This window comes from Uloborus diversus, chromosome 10 (genome assembly GCF_026930045.1).
Source record: "Uloborus diversus isolate 005 chromosome 10, Udiv.v.3.1, whole genome shotgun sequence".
Taxonomy (NCBI): domain Eukaryota; kingdom Metazoa; phylum Arthropoda; class Arachnida; order Araneae; family Uloboridae; genus Uloborus; species Uloborus diversus.
In genome coordinates this window covers 7,537,123-7,556,450 of record NC_072740.1, presented here as the reverse complement: position 1 = coordinate 7,556,450, position 19,328 = coordinate 7,537,123, and the positions used below count along the sequence as shown (strand labels likewise).

Here is a 19,328-nt window from a genome sequence, read left to right as displayed (position 1 = left end):
CCTATTAACGTCTGCATTACTGGAAGTCATACGACCTAGAAAATGCTGTCTTTACTATAATAGTTATATGACTATAGGGCATGCGATGCAATTCTATTGGTACCATTTTATCCGAGTTTATATTGTCCACGATACAGATGTTAAACATTAAGATTGCCAAATTAAGTTTTTTTTTTTTTTTAATGATGGAAAATTATAAATCCGGCGTACCCGCTGGAGAACTAATCAATTCCTTTTTTGTCGAAGTATAAAAAAGAAAAACGTACTACAGCTTTTCCGTTTTCTAGAAGTTGTTTTTTGTTTGAACTGACCAAACCCCCTAAACATCTAACAGTTTTATTTTGTAAGACTTCATTCCTTTTTTGCGAAATTAAATGCTACTGAAGGCCTAAATTATTCACGAAAATATAATCGGCATGAAGTTTCTGATCAAAAAATGATGTGCAAGCAGTGGCGTACCTAGCATAGGGGACACCCGGGGCGGTAATTTGTGGTGACCAACCTCCCCCCCCCCCCCCGGGAAAATTTTCAAATTTGTAGTCTTAAAAAGCATTTAAGCTTTATATTTTTCAAAAAACTTGCAATTCCATTTTAGGTGTCACCTCCAGACGGTTGACAACCGGAGCGGACAGCCCTCCCTCGTCCCCCTGTAGCGACGCCACTGTGTGCAAGCAATTGCTTATTTTTTATAAAAAGCACATACCAATAAACGCAATGGCTTCTGGAAAGTAAGTGGCCAGATTCTGCGACCAATGATCTTGGATAGGTATCTTCATGTACTTGAACCCAAGACCTTTGTCTTCGAAAGCATTCGGAAGATTTGGGGTAACATTCAAGATGTACCGAATCTTGTGCCGTTGAAGTGCTTCCAAGTCGGCAGAGTTCTCGGCATTGCCCAGGAACAGGTAAGGAAGGATTTCCACAGGGAAAGGGGGGTCGTTGGGACTTGGCTCCCCATCTAGACCACTATCACAGTGTTCAGCATCAGAGTCATGATCTGACAAGGGAGTGATGCGGAGATTTTCCAGACTCAAATCATTGTTACGCACCTCGGGCGAGTCACTTTCTATCCATTCTGGCATCAGACTCTTGAAAGCGTTGAAACCACCTGCAATTAGAAAAAAAAAACAAAGATGATTTAGCTGTGCTTTTTAATCAAATCAGTCCAATAAAACAGAAAAGCAGCTACTGAATATATTAGGGTAAATTTACTAAGGCGCGTTGCAGAACAAATATACATTAAAATTTCAAAATGCAAATGTAGTTCAATGTAAAGTCATAGGTAAGCGTTAGAAAGTCGGAATGTACAAAATAAGGTATTAAAAAAAAACTAATAAAATCCTTGCGACTCATCTCGTTTATACTATTAAAACCTGTGCGAGTCTCACTGTGTGTGTGTTCAACCTTATCTCATCCGTGCTGTAAATGTCTACCAGGTCAATACTGGCACAATACAAGACATCTAGGGGAAGTCATTTCGCAGTCTGAACCTTAAGGGGCCGGACATCCAGGAATAAAAGCATTAAAATTTTCAATTGTCACTAGTCGCAGGCGGCATTGAGCCACCGCAGGTAGCGAAAAGGGCTGGCGAACAAAACGAGCAAGGTGCTGTGCCCCCTAATTGTTTTTAATAAACCATGGGTATATTATTAAAATATTGTCGGCAAGTATTGCACAACACATAATTTTAAAAATTGAACAAAATCTACCTTTCAAAGAAAATACAGTTGACAAGTTTGAGCCATGGGTAGATTAATTAATATTTTATGCTTCAAGTTTATTTTCTTCATACCAGTATTGTAATAATAAACATAATGTTTCAAAATTTATTTTTATGTGTGGCATTATTAAAAAACATACATTCGAACATAAAGAGATTTTGTAAATTATCGTAAATGCATTTAAAATGTTTTTAAAGAAAAGTTGCGCGACATTTTTGTAAATTAGTTTTTATGTAACGGCACCCCAAGGAAATAAACATTTTATGACGTAACTGAAAGTAAATATAAAGCAGAATATCCGTCAGATATTTGTATTTATTAAGTGGCACTGGATATCTGACAAAATAACTAATAAGATAAATGATGCACAAATATTATGCTTTTAGTTTTTTAAACTGTAAACAATTTTTAATATTCAGATTAAAGTACTTTCATAAGTATTTAAAACCTCTGCAAGTGTTTTCTACACAGGCAGATTTTCTCTTATTACCAGCGATTTCCATTTAGGAACATTGGAAACAGCAGGAACCTATTTTGGTTCTTCACTTGACGTCTTTTTTCCATTAGCAGTAATGATTGATGGTTTTCCCAATCCGATTAATGATGCTGCTTATTTTGCATTTACGAATTTTAATCCTTCGTGAGCAGGAGTGACGATGAACCTGATCTTGGGTTTGCATATCATTTTATCAAGATGATTTTTAACTGGGGCCCAGTTCTGTAACAAGATTTTCAAAAACTCTATATAGAACCTTATTCAACATTTTCATCATTAAGAGGAAAAAATACATGAATCATTGGAACTAACTTTGGAACTAATAAAGATTTTTGTTGAAATCAGGGGTGCCCATCCCCCCCCCCAAGTTCAATGGCGCAAAGTCCCCCCCAAAATTTTGCTCAACCCTCTTCCCCCCTTTTGGTTTTTAGCTCTTTTTTTTATTTATTTATTTTATTTTTTTATTTCTTATATTTTTTTATTTATTTATTCTTTTTTATATTTTTTATTTATTCATTTTTTTAAATATATTTTATTTATTTATGTATTTAATTATTTTTAATTATTATTATTATTTTATTAGAAAATTTCTGTGCTACGCCAATGAAAGATTGTGAATGATTGAATGATGTGCTACGCCCAACAAAACTAAATAAATGAAATAAAAAATAAACAGAATAAAGTAAAATAAAATAAATACTAATTTAAATTAAAAATAAATAAATAAATAAATAAAAAGCAATTTTAAATATCCCCCCCCCCAAAAAAAAAATTTAGATGGCGCAACTTGCGCCATAATCCCCCTTGTGGGCACCCGGTTGAAATCAGATGGTGGAAAAGAAAAAAAAAGAAAGGGTAAATATTCAAAAAAAGATCCACGACTATCTCTAAAAGGTATGAAATACTCAACCACATAGCGAAAGCCGGACAATACCATGAGATATCACGAGATTTGCATAGCTCATTAGAAATAAGTTTTAGCTTTGAAATTAGTTTCAGCTTTAAAATGAGATTCAGCTCGAATTGCTGAGCAATATCAGGCAGTAAAATGAGTAACGATAGATTTTATTTCTTTGGAAATCCTTGAAATAAAATACATTTCCTTGAAATATTTTCAGAAAGCATCGAAACATTGAAAGCGATTTGACTGTTCGCACCGATTCCTGGAGTGGAAGCGACAATGAAAGTCCTTGATGAATTTACGTAGGAAGTTTTTGCATCGCTTGAGATCGATCAATAAGTTCAGACTTCTCAATGATCGTAACAGTTATAAATACAGAAATTTCAATACATAGCCTCAATAGTTATCCAACACCGCAACATAGCCTATGTTTTATTTAGATAAGATATTTTCTTCCTCGTTTTTCATGATTTTATTCACTTTTTCTCTTCATGAGTCATTCGAGTGCTTTACAAATCAGTTGAAGAAGGTCCTGGAAAAACGGCTGAAGTCCAGTCTTCAAATAAAAGGAAAATGTAAAATTACTTACAAATAAAATAAAAAGTTTAAAAAGAAAATAAATATTTTTTGATAAAATAGTATGATTATATATATATATATATATATATATATATATATAATCATACTATTCCCAATACAAATCCAGTTTACGCCGGATCAAGACCAAATTTGGCAGGGAGGTACTTGGGCACCCGAGAAGGAACGTAGGGGTGTGTTTTCGAACGTCAAAAAAGTACCGAACCGTTCGAATTTTAATTTTAAGGCCAAGCATTAAATGGCTCTTTCTACCCGAAATAGTTATCCGATCACTTCAAATTTTGCGCCATTCGAAAGCCCGCGAAAAATACCCAAAGAGTTCATTCACTTCCTTCGAATTTAAAAAAAAATCTGTAAAACCACCGGGAAAAAAAATTAAAAGCACTTTAAGCCTAATGGAACTCGATTTTTATATCGAAAAACTATCGTTTGCGAGATCTCATTTTAAATTAGCGTTCAGAAGGTTTCCACTTTTTTTTTTCCTCGACTGCGACTAAATGTAATTTTGTTTTTGTTTTGAGGTAAAAATTTCTCCTTTTGATTATTATTTGGCGATTCATCTTCTTTCTTTCTTTCTTTCTTTCTTTTTTTTTAGGATTTTAGTTGTATTTATGGACGATTGCGTTTAATTTATACGGGAATTTTTGATTTGCCGTTTTCTTTCTTTAAGAATGATTATTTTGACGGGAAATTTTAGTTTTTTTCTTTCTCTCTCTCTATTTGAAGCCCGATTGTTGAACATGCGTCACTTGACATAACTATTATTTTCGAGGTAGACCGTGCAAAACCGGGCAATGCAGTGAATGAATAAAACAAGATTTCACCAAAAACAGGACTTGGGATGTTTTTCCAGCTGTGAGTCAATACAATGCGAATTCATTAGTGGTTATTAGGATTGAATACCAGACAGGAAGGTTTCAACAAATGAAGTCGTACCAATCAACTGTATTAATAACGACTGATAAAGTGTAATTAATGTGTCGACATGATACAGTTATAGAGATAGTACGAAACATATTGGCAGGAAAGATCTACAGCATTAAAGAGAGATACGTATTACATCCAGGGTAAGAGTTGGAACGTGTTCGTTCTTTTCTTTTGCATCTTCGCAACGCAATCTTTTTATAGGGTCACAGAATGTGCATGAGAAAAGCCTCTAGTCTAAATTGTTTAGCCAAAATTTTAAAGGTTTAAATCTCTTCTTTTTAAAGAATAAAACCTAAAACCCAAAAAGTTTAAACAATATCTCAAGAATACAAGGTCTTGGGGGTAAAACCGAAGTTTTGGCAGACCTGCTAATGTTCAAAAATAATATTATTCGGCAAGCAATTTTGCTTTTCGAATGACAGCAGCATCCCCAGTTTAGAATTCAAAGTACAACTTTCCAATTGTAAAATTAATATTTAGGTTAAAAAAAATAAATAAATAACAGAATAAAGTAAACCAAAGCGTAACAGAATCGGAAACCGAAATTCTCAATATTCTAGCGAAGACAAAACAACACATATAATAATGATATATATATATATATATATATATATATATATATATATATATATATATATATATATATATATATATATATATATATATATATATATATATATATATACATATATATATAAGAAGGAAGCAAGTACACATACGACGAAACAAAAAATACTGAATGCAAAAAAAAATAAAAACCAATAATAATAATGTTAAAATTTTATGATGGAATAAATATTTGTAAAGCAAAAACTTTTATTAGTACAAGAACTGTGAAAAGGAATGAGAGATGACTCCATACAAGGCTACAATAAATGCAAAATTTTGACTCTTTTTTTTTTTATCCTATAGCGTTTGAAGTCATACGCTAACTCAATTTTGAATAGCACAATAAGAACCGTTTCACATAATAAAATCAAGTTTGACTAGTTTAATGCGGGAAATTGCAGTTACACCTTACATCTCCACAACCGATCGTTTTCATAAGCAACGGAACTTTTAAAACTCAAACCGCAGAAGAAGCGAGAGCAAAAAAAAAAAAAAACTGGGAAAGAAAAAAAATCACAACGAGTCCTGAAAGACAACGCAAGAAACGTCAAAAAAAAAAAAAAAAAGCTGTGTATGTATACAAGTCGAAAATGACCTTGGAAAAAAGACTGGAGGACCAGCGTGCAACTCCAAAGGATCGGGGGAACAAAACACCTACGCTTGCTCTTTCACAGGTGTCGCCTTTTCATGGTTCGTTTTCGAAGTTACCACCACACTAACCTCAGTAACTGGTTTTCTTGTAACTGGTTCTTGGCCCGGGTAGCTCATCATGGACTGAAGGTCACTGGCACGGCTGTTGAAGCAGAAAATTCAGTGTCCACATGGTGCCCCCCCTCGAGACCCCTAGATCCCCCCCCCCCGTCTCAGGGCATTTTTTATATGCAACGGTTAACAATTGAAATATTTATCAAACGCGCTGAATAAAAAATGCACGTTTTGAAACCATGAACCAGAAAATATTCACAGAATAAGGGTTGCAATGGATCGGATCTTATATAAAGAAGTTATAAAATCCAAATGAAATTCGTTTCAGATAAAAAGTTAAATCAGGGTAAAGTAAAACTCACAATGTCTAGCAAAAATGAACGAGAACTGGCAGTATAGTTTGTTTCTCTGCATATAAAGACAATAATCAATAAACATGTTAGTGAGTGGCTAGTGAAAGCACGTAAGATCACAGGCGAAATGGAATTTGTTTTTTACAATGAATTATTCTTTATGCGTGACTAGTCAAGACACCGAAGATGACTGGCGAGGCGGAAATAATTTGTTTTTTTAAACACGTAATACAACATAGGGTAGCAAAAATAATAAAGTGAATTACTCTTTATGCATCGGCTAGTAAAGGCGTACAAGAATTCAGAAGAAATGAAATATGTTTATTTCGATATAAAAATGTATAATAATAAGAATAAAATTAATAATAATAGGAGAATCTTATTATTATTATTATTAATTTTATTCTTATTGCTTCTCATTTCTTTTCACCAATCTAGTACAAGCTTCCAATAATTCAGACGAAGCATTTTTTTTATTTTATTTTATAGTACTGTTAAATAATAAGTAACATATATTTAATAAAATGAAATGCAAAATATCGCTTTGATACGACACGTTAAATACTTGGATGGTTAGGGAAGTGTTTGTATTCACGTTATGTGAGGTATCTACAATTAGCAAATGATTTTTTTTCTACATTGACAAGCACAATGATCTGTGCGTAAGTAAATATTGTATGCAGTATTTTGCAATATTGCTTTTGTTCTTTCATAGACACTTTAAGTTAAAATAGGCACTATTAAACCTTAACAAATGAATACAATAATAAATTAATAAACTACATTGGTGCGCAACAAAATAATAGTAGGAAAAAAACAACGTTGACAATGAACAAATTTTACCGTTGATTGCAGACACATGTCTCGTTGTTTCAAAGAAACCCTCAGGGTCATGCATTTACATCCCATAACGTTTTCAGAATTGAAAATGGGGTTCCTTGATACCCCAAAACAGGCAGCTGCAATCAATTGCAAAAAATGTGCATAATGTTCGACTAAAATAATTTAGCATCAATTTCGAAAGACCTTATCACTGACTGAATATAAAATATTTGAGACAATTCGTCATCATTGCCCTTTTCAAAAAAGGAAAGTCTTATCCTTAAACTAAAACCACACGATATTGGTAAACGTACACATTTTTTTAGTGTTGAGATTAAAAACATCATCGACATTAAACTTAAAATTGTTTTCTGCGTATAACACACCAACTATGATCTAAAACGCAATATCTTAGGACATTTGCCTTAAAAATATATTGTGATTAAAATCAAAATAATAAGTATTTTAATCCTTTCTAAAGTCTTTACCTCATATCGAATTTCAATACAATGAGACCTTTGGTTTTAATCTGTTATATAATTTTCGTGATTTAATTACATACAATCTCAAACTATACCGAAAACTTTTTTTAAATATACGAAAGAATTATTGTTACGCAAATTGACTCATTAGATAAACAACAGATTTTTTTTTCCATATGAAATTTTTTAAACTAGCAGGATATTATAATCATGTTTCTCTCTCTCTCTCTCTGATACATACAAAAAAAAAAAAAAAAAAAAAGGATTTGAACGGATTTATCAATTAAAATCGAAATTAGAAGTAAATTTTAATCTCGAGAAAATAGCCTTTCCTTTCCCCCCCCCCGGTAAGTACAGGTAATCTTCAACGCTACCGACGAATCCAATAAAAAATTATAAATAAGGTATTAAAGGAGAACATATACTCCAAGGGAATTGCTCCGCGCCGAAAAAGTAATCAATTTCAAGGTTCAAAATGTTATAAATATCTACGTTACAAAAAGAGCAGATTATCTTCAAAATGGACTGATAAAAAAAGAAAACTAAATTTACAAAATATATAAATAAACAAATCAGTGAAATATTTTTAAAAAAAACGGATTTTAACCATGCGAAATAATTGTTAGAATATAATATTTTTAGTGGGACGAAAGCTATACCTAATACAAATTATATTTAGCTAATCGCTACAAAATTTCCTGAAATCCACCAAAAGAACGCACACGTCGTAAGCAATTCGTAACTTTCAATTAGATGCCTCATTCATTTATTTGATATTTATAGACCGAATATTAAGCTATCTCATTTCCTCCTCTCAATACCAAATTATTATCCACATATGAACACATATAACTTTTAGTTAAAAGTTCCACTTTGTTAAAATATTACAAAGTTCTAGTTAAAAGTTGAACTTCACTTATTCACGAATGCTGCAACTTTAAACTGACTATAACTTTTAATAATGCGCTGCGCTGGAGTTAGCTGTTTGAGCCCAAAAAATTGACCATTCCAACAGAGTTAAAACGGTTGGTTGGTTAGTTGGTTGGTTCGTGTCAGCAAAAGTCAAATGTGTCCGTAGGCTTTGGTGACTGCTCTCTCTAGCCAGTTGCACTATATCTTTTGTGTAGAAATCTGTCAAATGGGTACGCTCCGATGCTCTGGAGAAGTGCCTAAGTGCCAGTATTCTGGTAATTGTCTTTGGATCTGTCTGTTGGCATCTATCTCGCATATTTGGTGATCTACTTAGGTGGTTTTTTTCTTTAAGTCGATATCGGACATTGCCATTTACATCATCTTATGTGAGCAGGTTTTTAGTATTATTGTCCCCTTCTTTTAGTATTAGATCCCTTGCCTCTTTAGCCAGTTTATCAGATGTCTCATTGCCATCGACTCCCACAGCGAAATTTATATGTACTCTTCAAACACAATAAACGACAATATTACTCCGATAGGAAATATTATTAATGTATAATTCAAAGTTTCACCCGTAATTTTGTGTAATGGTAAAACTTTTGCTACATAATAACGAATGATGCAACTTGAAACTGACTTAAACGTTTTATGAAGCCCTGCGTTGGAATTAGCTATTTACAGCCACAAAATTGATGATTCCAACCCAGATGTAGTACGCAAATCTCTAAATACTAGAAGCGAAAGATTATATTACTCTAATAAGAGTTTATATTAATGCGTCGAATAACTCATCAAGTGATTTATCCATGAAATCAAGAACTTAGAGACAGGTCAATGCAGTGTTTTCTGTCGTTGATTTACTGGATTAACTATAGGTTACTTGCATGAAATGCACATTAGACAGCATCAAATCCTCTCGTTTCGCATTTCCTCGAAATACCATTAATCAAATTGAAGTTGAAAAGCAATTTACATCTTAGCAAACACAGCTTTCCCTTTAAATGACAAATGCGATTAATGAGTGCTGTTTGAAAATGCGAGGAGCCATCTCAAGTACTGAATACAGCGCAAGCACATTGCTTAAGCTAATGCTTTCATATCAAATAGGAAACCAATCTATAAACAGATTTCATGATTTGATATGGCTCAGCTGAAATATTCCAGTTGTTAATAAAATCCCAAATATTTTTTCGCAAATATCTTAATAAAAACTTTTACAAAGTCAAAAAAAAAAAGTTGTCAGCATGACTTTAGAAGAGGCAATTTTGGTAAGTTAATCAAGTAGCTCATTTAGTTAGTGTCGATTTCAAAGATCAAGTACTGCTCTCATCAATTTTTACTACGGATAAATATTTGATAATGCAGCTAATTGTGAAAATTTTATGAGGAATATAATACACTTAAAATGCGCTTCCATACTTTTGTGGACGTCTTACCACAATTATTGGTTTCGAATTACGAAAAATTATAAAACCTTAAAAATACTCGCGGAAAAGCAATCAAACTGCTCGAGCTGTTGTAGACATTGTACGAAGTGATTTAGTTGAACTACAGTGGTGGTCAGAACTATAAGGACACTCAGGAATTGCACAGTTAAAAAAAATATTTCTAAAATAATAATTCAGTAAAATTTAAAAAAGAAAAAAAATGTCTTTTTATGCTAGGAATCATGGTGGAATGCAGAACATTTGAAGAAAAAAAACAAAATATAAATGTTTTGCCGTGATTAATGAAAAAAATGCCTTAGTTAAAACTAGACATTAAAAATATAACGACAACGAGCGTTTTGCCTTAAAAGCCCTAGTAATCAATAATATCCCCCTATTTTTTAATCACTTTTTTCAGCCTTGATATCATGGAAGTTGAAGAACGTTCTTGGGAATTTTTATCCAGGCTTTTTCGAGGGAGAAAGTGAGTTCTTGCTTGTTTAGATACTGAATACCATTTTTTAAACTTCGGGTGCCAGAGTGCCTTACAAAGTTGCCATTAAACTTAGATCGAGTCTTTTGTCCGGGCAGAAAAGTAATTTCAAGAAATAAGCATCAAGCAATAATTTTGAGGTTTGAAACACATGTAATTAGGCATTATCCTGCTAGAACAAATTGCTTAAACTCGTAATTAACGGTGTTTTTGTTTAAAATTTGTTTTCACAGTACATCCAACATTACTCTCAAAATTCATTCTGCCTTTAAAAAAAAAAAAAGGATTGTTAGTTTCCATCCGTTGCGAAACTAGCTCAGATCAGAAAGATTTTAGTTGGCTATATAGAGCGTAGGAAAAAATTCCTGGTGAACTAAACTATTGAAAATATAGCTTTAAAGAGAAATAAATAAAGCATTTTGTCTCGAATAAAGGTCAAACACTAAAGTTTACGGAACTTACTCATCTTAGGGTGTACGAAAATGAAAAATTTGCATTTATTTTGATGGTGGTGTTTTTTTGTTTTTTTTCTCACTAAGTCGGACGCATTAAAACTTGCCCACCGAACAAAAGGCCTTTTCAGATCACAAAAATGCAATCGCAGTCCCTTTTCTTTTTCTTGGTCAAGAGTAAAATAGAAAACTGCAGGCAATAATTACATTTTACAAAAAGTTTTAAAAAAATTACTTTCGATAAATCTTTGACAGTATTACATGAAAGCAAAAAAAGTTATAAGCTAATAAGTAATAATTATGTGTTAGATAAGCAACTTGAAAAAAAAAAAAAAAAAACGCAGAAAGTTTTTTCTTTCTTTTCACTCATCAGATGCGTATTTAAGATAAAAAGAAGAAACGTGCGTTACATCTCGGAGAAGAAAATGAAATAATAAAGGATATTATCTTCGAGTTCAAAGAAAAAGAAAACGGAGAAGCACTCCGTTGGTTATGATAATTGCGCTACGTTGCCGATTCTACTACCAGGCTCGAGTAACAAAGAAAAAGGAAAAAATGAAAGCTTCACTAAAAAGAAAAAGAAAGTGGATTTGTACTTAGTTGCCGATGGTGAGATTCAAAAATTGCGTGCTTAGTTTTCGTTTTAAAGGGCGGACTCGTTGATGACAAATCAGAAAGAAAATAAATGATATGCCTAAACAGAAATGTGCAGATATACCGCGCAGTATTTGTTAATGTGTTTTAACTTTTGCAATTTGTGCGGTTCGACTATTTATATCAAACTCTAAATTTAACAAAATGTTAAGATCTGATGTGCTTGCTTACATTAAGCAGAGACTATTGTATGAGAGACATAGCTACTTCTTTTTCCTTTTCTTTTCAAGGCGTGAAACTACTCCTTAACAGTAAAGTAAGACAAAACAACGTTAGAAGAAGCACAAATTTGTAAATTACACCAGACACGTGTTTCGGCGTTACAGGGAACGCCTTTTTCAATGCAAAAAATAATGAGCTTATGGATGAAAAGACATCCGACAAAAGCCAAGTAAAGTAAGACAAAACAACGTTAGAAGAAGCACAAATTTGTAAATTACAGCAGACACGTGTTTCGGCGTTACAGGGAACGTCTTTTTGTGCTGAACTTTACTGTTCAGCACAAAGGTATTTATTTATCTTACTCCTTGACAGTTTTTAGAGAAGTGAAATATACGAAAACAGTGAAGAATATAATAGTGAGCTATTCAGTAAGAAAACGAACTCTTTAAGGATGAAATGGAAGATGGCAGGGAAAGAGGAGACATGTACTATTTTGATTTTTAAACTTTAGAATGTTTTAATATATTGCTCTTTTGGATGAAGAGTGCCACAATACGAAGAAATGAAATTTTACAGGGGAAGCGTTTGAAGTTGAACTCTTGAGGCAATTTGCATCAAGAAAAGTAAGTTTGCTGTGCTCTCCTGTGGTTAATATTCGAACAAACGAGCTGATGTGTGCATCACATGACTTCCTTTTACTCCAATTTAAAGATAATAGTGCATCGGAGTGAGCAGAGAAACACTTTAAATATTTTCACCCCAAGTTTGTTGCGAACCGAAGCAAAAAAAAAACGTTTTATACAGATAAATTTTCCCAATATTGGCAGTTTTAATGTGATTCAATGGTTAACTTTCTAAATATGGCTACATTAAAACCAGATTTAAAAAAAAAAATAAAATAAAATAAAAAAAATAAATAAATAATTAAAAAAAACCACCAAATTCGTCGCCAAGTTGGCGATAAAACTTGGCGACCAAAAGCTTGGCGATATATTGCCAAGTGTTTGCCAAATTATAGCACCGCTTGAGTTTACATTGAAATTAACAATAATTTTACCCCGTTTGGAACATCCGAATGCAACCAAAAGAGAAGGTGCACAACTAGACCCCACTTGGAGTCAATGTACCAAATTTTAACTTTCTAGGACATACCGTTCTTGAGTTATGCGAGATACATACACACATACGCACATACATACGTACATACGGACGTCACGAGAAAACTCGTTGTAATTAACTCGAGGATCGTCAAAATGGATTCTTCAGGTGCCTATACGTTCTTAGGCATGTATCCACGTGTGGTCGGGTTGAAAAAAAAAATCAAGATTCGTTCGGGTGCGAGCAAAATGGAAATTAAGGCCGATTTTTGAGTGAAAATTTTTTCGCGAATACAATACTTCCTTTTTTGTAAAAGGAAGTAAAAATATGTCATTACTTTTCAAAGAAGATAACGTCCTTTGAAGGTCTTTAAGCGAAAAAAAAAAATAAATAAATAAAAATTCCGTATTGTGGCAGTCTTTTTCCAAACTAGCGATGTAGTGAAACACTTAAATATAATATTTTTTTATAATTTTAACTGCTTTTCGCCATTTTTCATTAAGCCACATTTTTATCTATAGCAAAAAGCGTCAAAATACGTTTGACTAAATTTCGGAAGCCTATTTCCGATTTTCAATGCGTGAAATATGCTTACAGAAGCGTTAAAAATATTTCTGCATAAAACTCTAGTTATATCTTAAACCAATCAGTAAATAAAATCTAAGGAAACAGAGTTTAAGTTGGCTATATATTAGCAACAATTCCACATAAACCGAGATTGGTAGGACAAACGGCTAGCATTTCAAAAGCATCCATCATGTACAAACCGAGAGTATATAGAATGCATAGAAACTGTGTAACATAAGGAATTACGAAGTCAGCGAATAGCGAAACGTCAGCCATGAGATAATCTCTAAGAAAGCAAAGTTTAAGTTTACAACCATCAATTCAACACAAACCGAGATTGGTTAGACTAACAGCTAACAACAAGAAAGTATCTATCGGGTACAAACCGAGAGTTTATCGAATGCATAGAAACTTTGCAACATGTGGAATTACAAAGTCAACGAAACGTCAGCCATGAGATGGTTCATTACCCATTAGTATCATTAAAAAATCTCTATTCCAGTCATAGCTTCCTACCGATTTATGTCACGTGATCGCTTTGCTAAACCCATGAGGGATTGGATCGTCTTCAAGGAACTTGCCGTTCTGCCTGACTGATAAAGCAACAAAGCGTCAAAACATTGTTACAAAATATGAAGACATTTTTTTTTTTTTTCATAAATAAGAGCAGACAGCTCTGTTCATGTTCTAAGTTCTAGTAATTAAAAGGGTATCAATTATAAGGAACGCCTGGCCCATTATCATATAATTTATCTTGGTAAGTCTTAGGATTTTTTTTTTATTTATTTGGTTGAATCGATTTAACGGCCATTTGAAAATGATTTATTGCGTTTTAGTGGTGTGACGCTGCCGATTTAATGATAGTTTTCGACTATCGAATCTTGAAGCACTATCAACTATACTATAAAATTTGCAGTTGAGCGCTTTTTAAAATCCAGTTTTCTCATCGCCGATATTTACTTCTTCTCTCTCTCTCTCTCTCTCTCTCTTATTTCAAAAGTCTTCTCGGAAATAATAAATGGACGACACGCAAAAGTTTCGTAAAAATAAATCAAATTTTGTGTGGGGTTTATGTTTTCTGACAAGTTTATGATCTAAAAACCACAAATGAAACAGCACACAATATAAAGTATAACTTCATTGCATTACGGAAAAAGATTTTTTAAGATCAAAAATATTTTCAGTCCAAATGTTTTTACATTTTGTATCTATCCATTTATATAAGCTTGTAATGGAAGTAATTCATACATTATAATAGAACGTATTCAAAATGAGTTTTTTTTAATGACAACTTAACTATGAATAAAAATATATCGAAGAAAATGACAGTGAAATAAGAAATTCTCGATCTTAATTGTACATTAATAATAATCGTTTCATCCTATCGATTAAAGTACTGTTTTACTAAAAACTGTTGATATGATATGTAGTTAACCTATGTGTTAAGAGACTGACGCACACATTTTAACAGTATAAGCTATAAAAGAAGCAGGATGAATCCTACAAAATTATTTTGTTAATCTTCTACCTTAATACTATTAGCTTCAATAAACCAGTTTAAAATCTTAAGACCTGTATGTCACACAGAAATGTATGCATTTATGCAAAGAAGAATCCTGTAATTTCAAGAAAAACCTAATTAAAAGCCTTTGTATAACTTATTACATTCTAAGGGAAACAGCAAATGTTTAAACAAATGTTCACAAATGGGAAGTAAAAATTTAAAGCATTCATTTAATACTGTCAAAACGAACCAAAACTGAAAGATAAGGTATAATTCGCTTTGTTTTGTTTAAATTCCATTCTGTACAACACAAAAAGTAACTGATGGCCTCATTAACTGCGAAAGATATATCCTGTGTCACTAGATGGAAGATATTAGTGAAATTTCCAGTTTGGGCAGCTAGGTTTAGAGTTAAAGACATGTATACTGAACTTTTTTTTCTCTCTTTTTTAAGCGCAAGTCACTTTAACCTATCATTTAGGAGGTTCTTTGACGTTGATTGATTGCTTTCCGCTCTTCACATTTGATTTTTCAAATTGCAACTTAAACAGCAGGTGCAGACCTTTCATAAGTCCTCAACAACCTCTTTGAAGTTGCTGATATTAAATCAAAAATAAAAATCCACCGGGTTTGCGTTTAGCCATGGGCACCCAAAGGATATTTTTCACAAAAAGAGGGAATGATAATGCACTCTTTTGCGTGAGTAACTTTAAGTACAGGGTGGTCATAATTACAATAATCCTGTTCAGACCAACGTAGAGAGCATTCTTGCATGTCATCAACTTGGTATATATGTTATATGAACCAAGGGTAACGCTCTAGACTAGGAGTTTTGAATAGTAGCCGACTGGGACGTGATTCAATGGCAGCCACTTTTAATGAAATTGTCGCCCGTTGGCGACTGGCGACCGCAAATCTGGAGCTTTGACCAAGAGGAAAAGAAATATGCAAGAAGAAAATACAAGTTCAACTTTTTCAAAGAAAGTTCAGGACTTCTTGGCTTCTTTACGAATTGCAATTCTGCTCAACAAGTTCCTGTAATCTTTCGCACAACTATTAAACACGCTAATAAAAAGCGCATTGATATGATAGAGCACATGATAACACATGAATGTGATATGACAACATCCTATGATAAAATCATGTTTTTGTTTTCCCCTAGATGTTTTTTTTTTCAAAATACGCCCCTTTTTCACCTGATGGTAAAAATCCGATTAAATAGTGTATTCTTTTTGCAAATTTCTTTTCCCCATAATCATATAACGTGTATATACGTTTCAATGAAGTACGCATGTTAGTACGAGGTTGGTCCAAAACGGGTAAATAGTAAACAGGGAGGGGGAAAAAGCCATTTTAAAGCGCTGCAGCTTCTATTCTCCAGGCGAAGCTTAAATAAAAAAACGAACAAATCAAATAGCAAATTAATGACAATATTTCCCATGACTCCTCGAATAATTAAACAGTAAGTTAACATGAAGCAATGTAGAAAACCAATAGAAAACCAAATTTTAACAAAATTGAAAACATTTGCATAGTCACATGCACATGAAAATAGGATTGTCTGTAAACAAGAAAAAGTCCTAACCCCCGAAGCGAGATTATTATTTTCATTTGTAAACATTGATTGTTGTATCTTCAAACTCAAGCCTTTAGTAAAAGTGATAACAAAGTAACAGCAAGTAGGTGTAAACCCCCCAAGTACTTCAAAGTATGAATCATTAAATAAAACCAAAACAGATAAGAGTATAGATAATACTGAAGTAGCTAGGAATAAAACATAGATAAAGAGATATTTCAATCAGACAGGCAAAAATTAGGGAAAAACTTCGTTTCGAAGCAAAAACATTTATTTACAAGACAAAAGAAAAATAATATTGCTGTATACACGCACAACACACCACACACACACACACATTATATATATATATATATATATATATATATATATATATATATATATATATATATATATATATATATATATATATATATATATATATATATATACACAGTAAAACCTGCAAAGTTGACCACGAAAATAGTGCACCGCAATTGGTCAACTTACACAAGTTTCACTATATATATATATATATATATATATATATATATATATATATATATATATATATATATATATACACACACAAAGGATTATTTTTAGAGAAGAACTGTAAAATGAAATAAAACACAGGAAAAGGTTTTTACTATCCATGAAATTGACCTTATTTGACAGATAATTTTATGGCATTAATGTTTGAATGATTTCGTCACTTCGAGAATACGGCGTAATCTGGAAATCCAATTGCACACACTCTTTGCAGAATATCCGGCAGTGTGTCGGTAATAACGCGTCGAACGTTGGCTTTCAAGTGTTAAATTGTTTTTGGTTAATTGACGTAGACTTAGCTTTAAATCTATGTATTTGATTATGGGTGACTGTATAGCATCAGATACGCAAAATTCCGGTAGCAGAAACAACGGGACGCCGAGGCGTACGTCGTACATTCTTGAGAAAATCTGACGACTATTTCTTTTTTAAGGCAAAGAAAACTTAAATTTTTTTTATAAAAAAAAACTTACATTACAGACAACAAAGATTTGTACGTATTTTCTGCGGTATTAACCTACTGGTAGCCTGTTCCTGTAGTTTTTAACTTCAGTTTCTTGTTTTAAGCCTTTCTCGGTGTTGGTTTAGACCGCACACAACTCAGGTTCCAACTTGCAGACTATTTTTTGTCCTTTTAAAATTGCGTCAACAGAAAGAAATTCTGCTACCAGGCATAAATGCGAGAAAAATACTTAAGAGATTTAAAACTTATTTAATGCTGAAAAGAATTTCAAAACCTTCGTGCAGCGCTCAGACACAGTCCTTTTTTTTTTTTTTTCCTTTTTCCTTTTTTTTCCCTCTTTTTAATTTAAAGCTTAGGATTACGTTTTTTCTTCAAACATTGCTTAAATTGACTAAATTAGAAAATAATCCAAGCTTTTAAAAAAAAGTTTTTAGCCCTAAAATTTTAAAAAGTATTATATAAATAATTACAGACCGGTACTTTAACATCAATAGATTAAGTTCTAAAATCTATGAAAAATGTTAGCCAAAATATTGGTATTTATTAATCAAAAAAGCTGGAACGAATGATAAAAATTGCGAAAAAAATACATAATTTAAACACAAACATCAAATAATGATAATTAAAAGCAAAGTGAAATTTAAATATTAAGATACATTTAGCACATTAAATTTTTAGTATTCGACAAATGAACTTTTTTTTTCAAATTATTCTTTTATTTAAACTAATCCAGCAAAAAATAGTAAAGTATAAAAATAAAATAATAATAATATAATAAATCCTTTAAAACATATATTCATTTGTATAACATTAAACCCATTAAATTTTAATAAAACTTCAATCTTAATTAAAAGTTAATGCGAAATAATCTTTAATCGATGCCAAATAGTAACTGTAGAGAAAATTCAAACCGGAGATCGTAAAAACAAATTAATTACATTTCAAGAGTTCAACGATAGAGAGAAAAAAAATTAGTAGCTGAAAAACTTAATGCATTATTTTCATTCATCTCTTAATTATATTAAACGTTTAGTCACTAGTGATTTATTGTTTCTAACCTCTCGTTAAAAATATTTTTTGTATCTTTGTGCTAATCAATTTCATGCTTAAGTAACAAAAAAATTAAAAATTAAAATTTGAATAAAAAACATTAATAATACCTTTTGGGGATTTATTTTAGTCGAAGTTTATGAATGAGTCTTAACAAAGTGCTAAAGGTAACTTGACTACAATGAAAAACAATTACTAAGAGCAATATCAGAAATATATTGTTACAAATTCTGTAAGTAGTAATTATTTTTGTGATTAATGTGTCGTAATCTAGCTAAATTTGGGCGTTTATTCAATTATCTTTCATCTAAAATTATTGTAGTAACGTGGGAGAACCTCCCACGACTTTCTGGTTGTGTGCTGTGTTTTTTGCACTGATGATGAAGAGGCTCCATTGTAGCCTTGAAATAGTTATATGCTGTATTTTTCTGTTAATTTGTGCTTTATTTACGTTGTTTTTTCAATTTACTCATACTGTAGCTCAAAGCTTATTTGATCTTTTTTTATTTAATTCTAACGTTGTTTTGTGGAAATAACTATGGTGTCAAAACTCCTTATTATAAGATTGATTTAAACGTGCAAACATAAAAACTTTATACATTCAATAAAGGAAACGGCCAAATCGGTCTTGAATTTCGTTTTCGCTTTGCCATTTGTTCTAAAACACTGGTTATCATACGATTACGTAAATGCTCTCTTTTTTATATTAAAAAAAAATCTTTGTTTTGCTGCTCTCCCGGAGTCAAATTCTGCACTGACCTTGGAGGTTAGAGCATAAAAGCATATTAGTCGATGAGAAAAAAAAAGAAAAGAAAAATTCTGATGA

The 19,328-nt window shown here is 32.1% G+C and overlaps 1 protein-coding gene across 1 annotated transcript in view; it reads right to left on the bottom strand.

Moving 5' to 3' along the window:
- The window catches only part of LOC129231639 (dual specificity protein phosphatase 7-like), a 167,976-nt gene that overhangs the window by 103,004 nt on the left and 45,644 nt on the right, over positions 1–19,328 (bottom strand). The window contains exon 2 of the mRNA XM_054866003.1: positions 704–1,108. Within this exon, the coding sequence (XP_054721978.1) occupies positions 704–1,108 (405 nt within the window). The remainder of the gene's footprint in view (positions 1–703; positions 1,109–19,328) is intronic.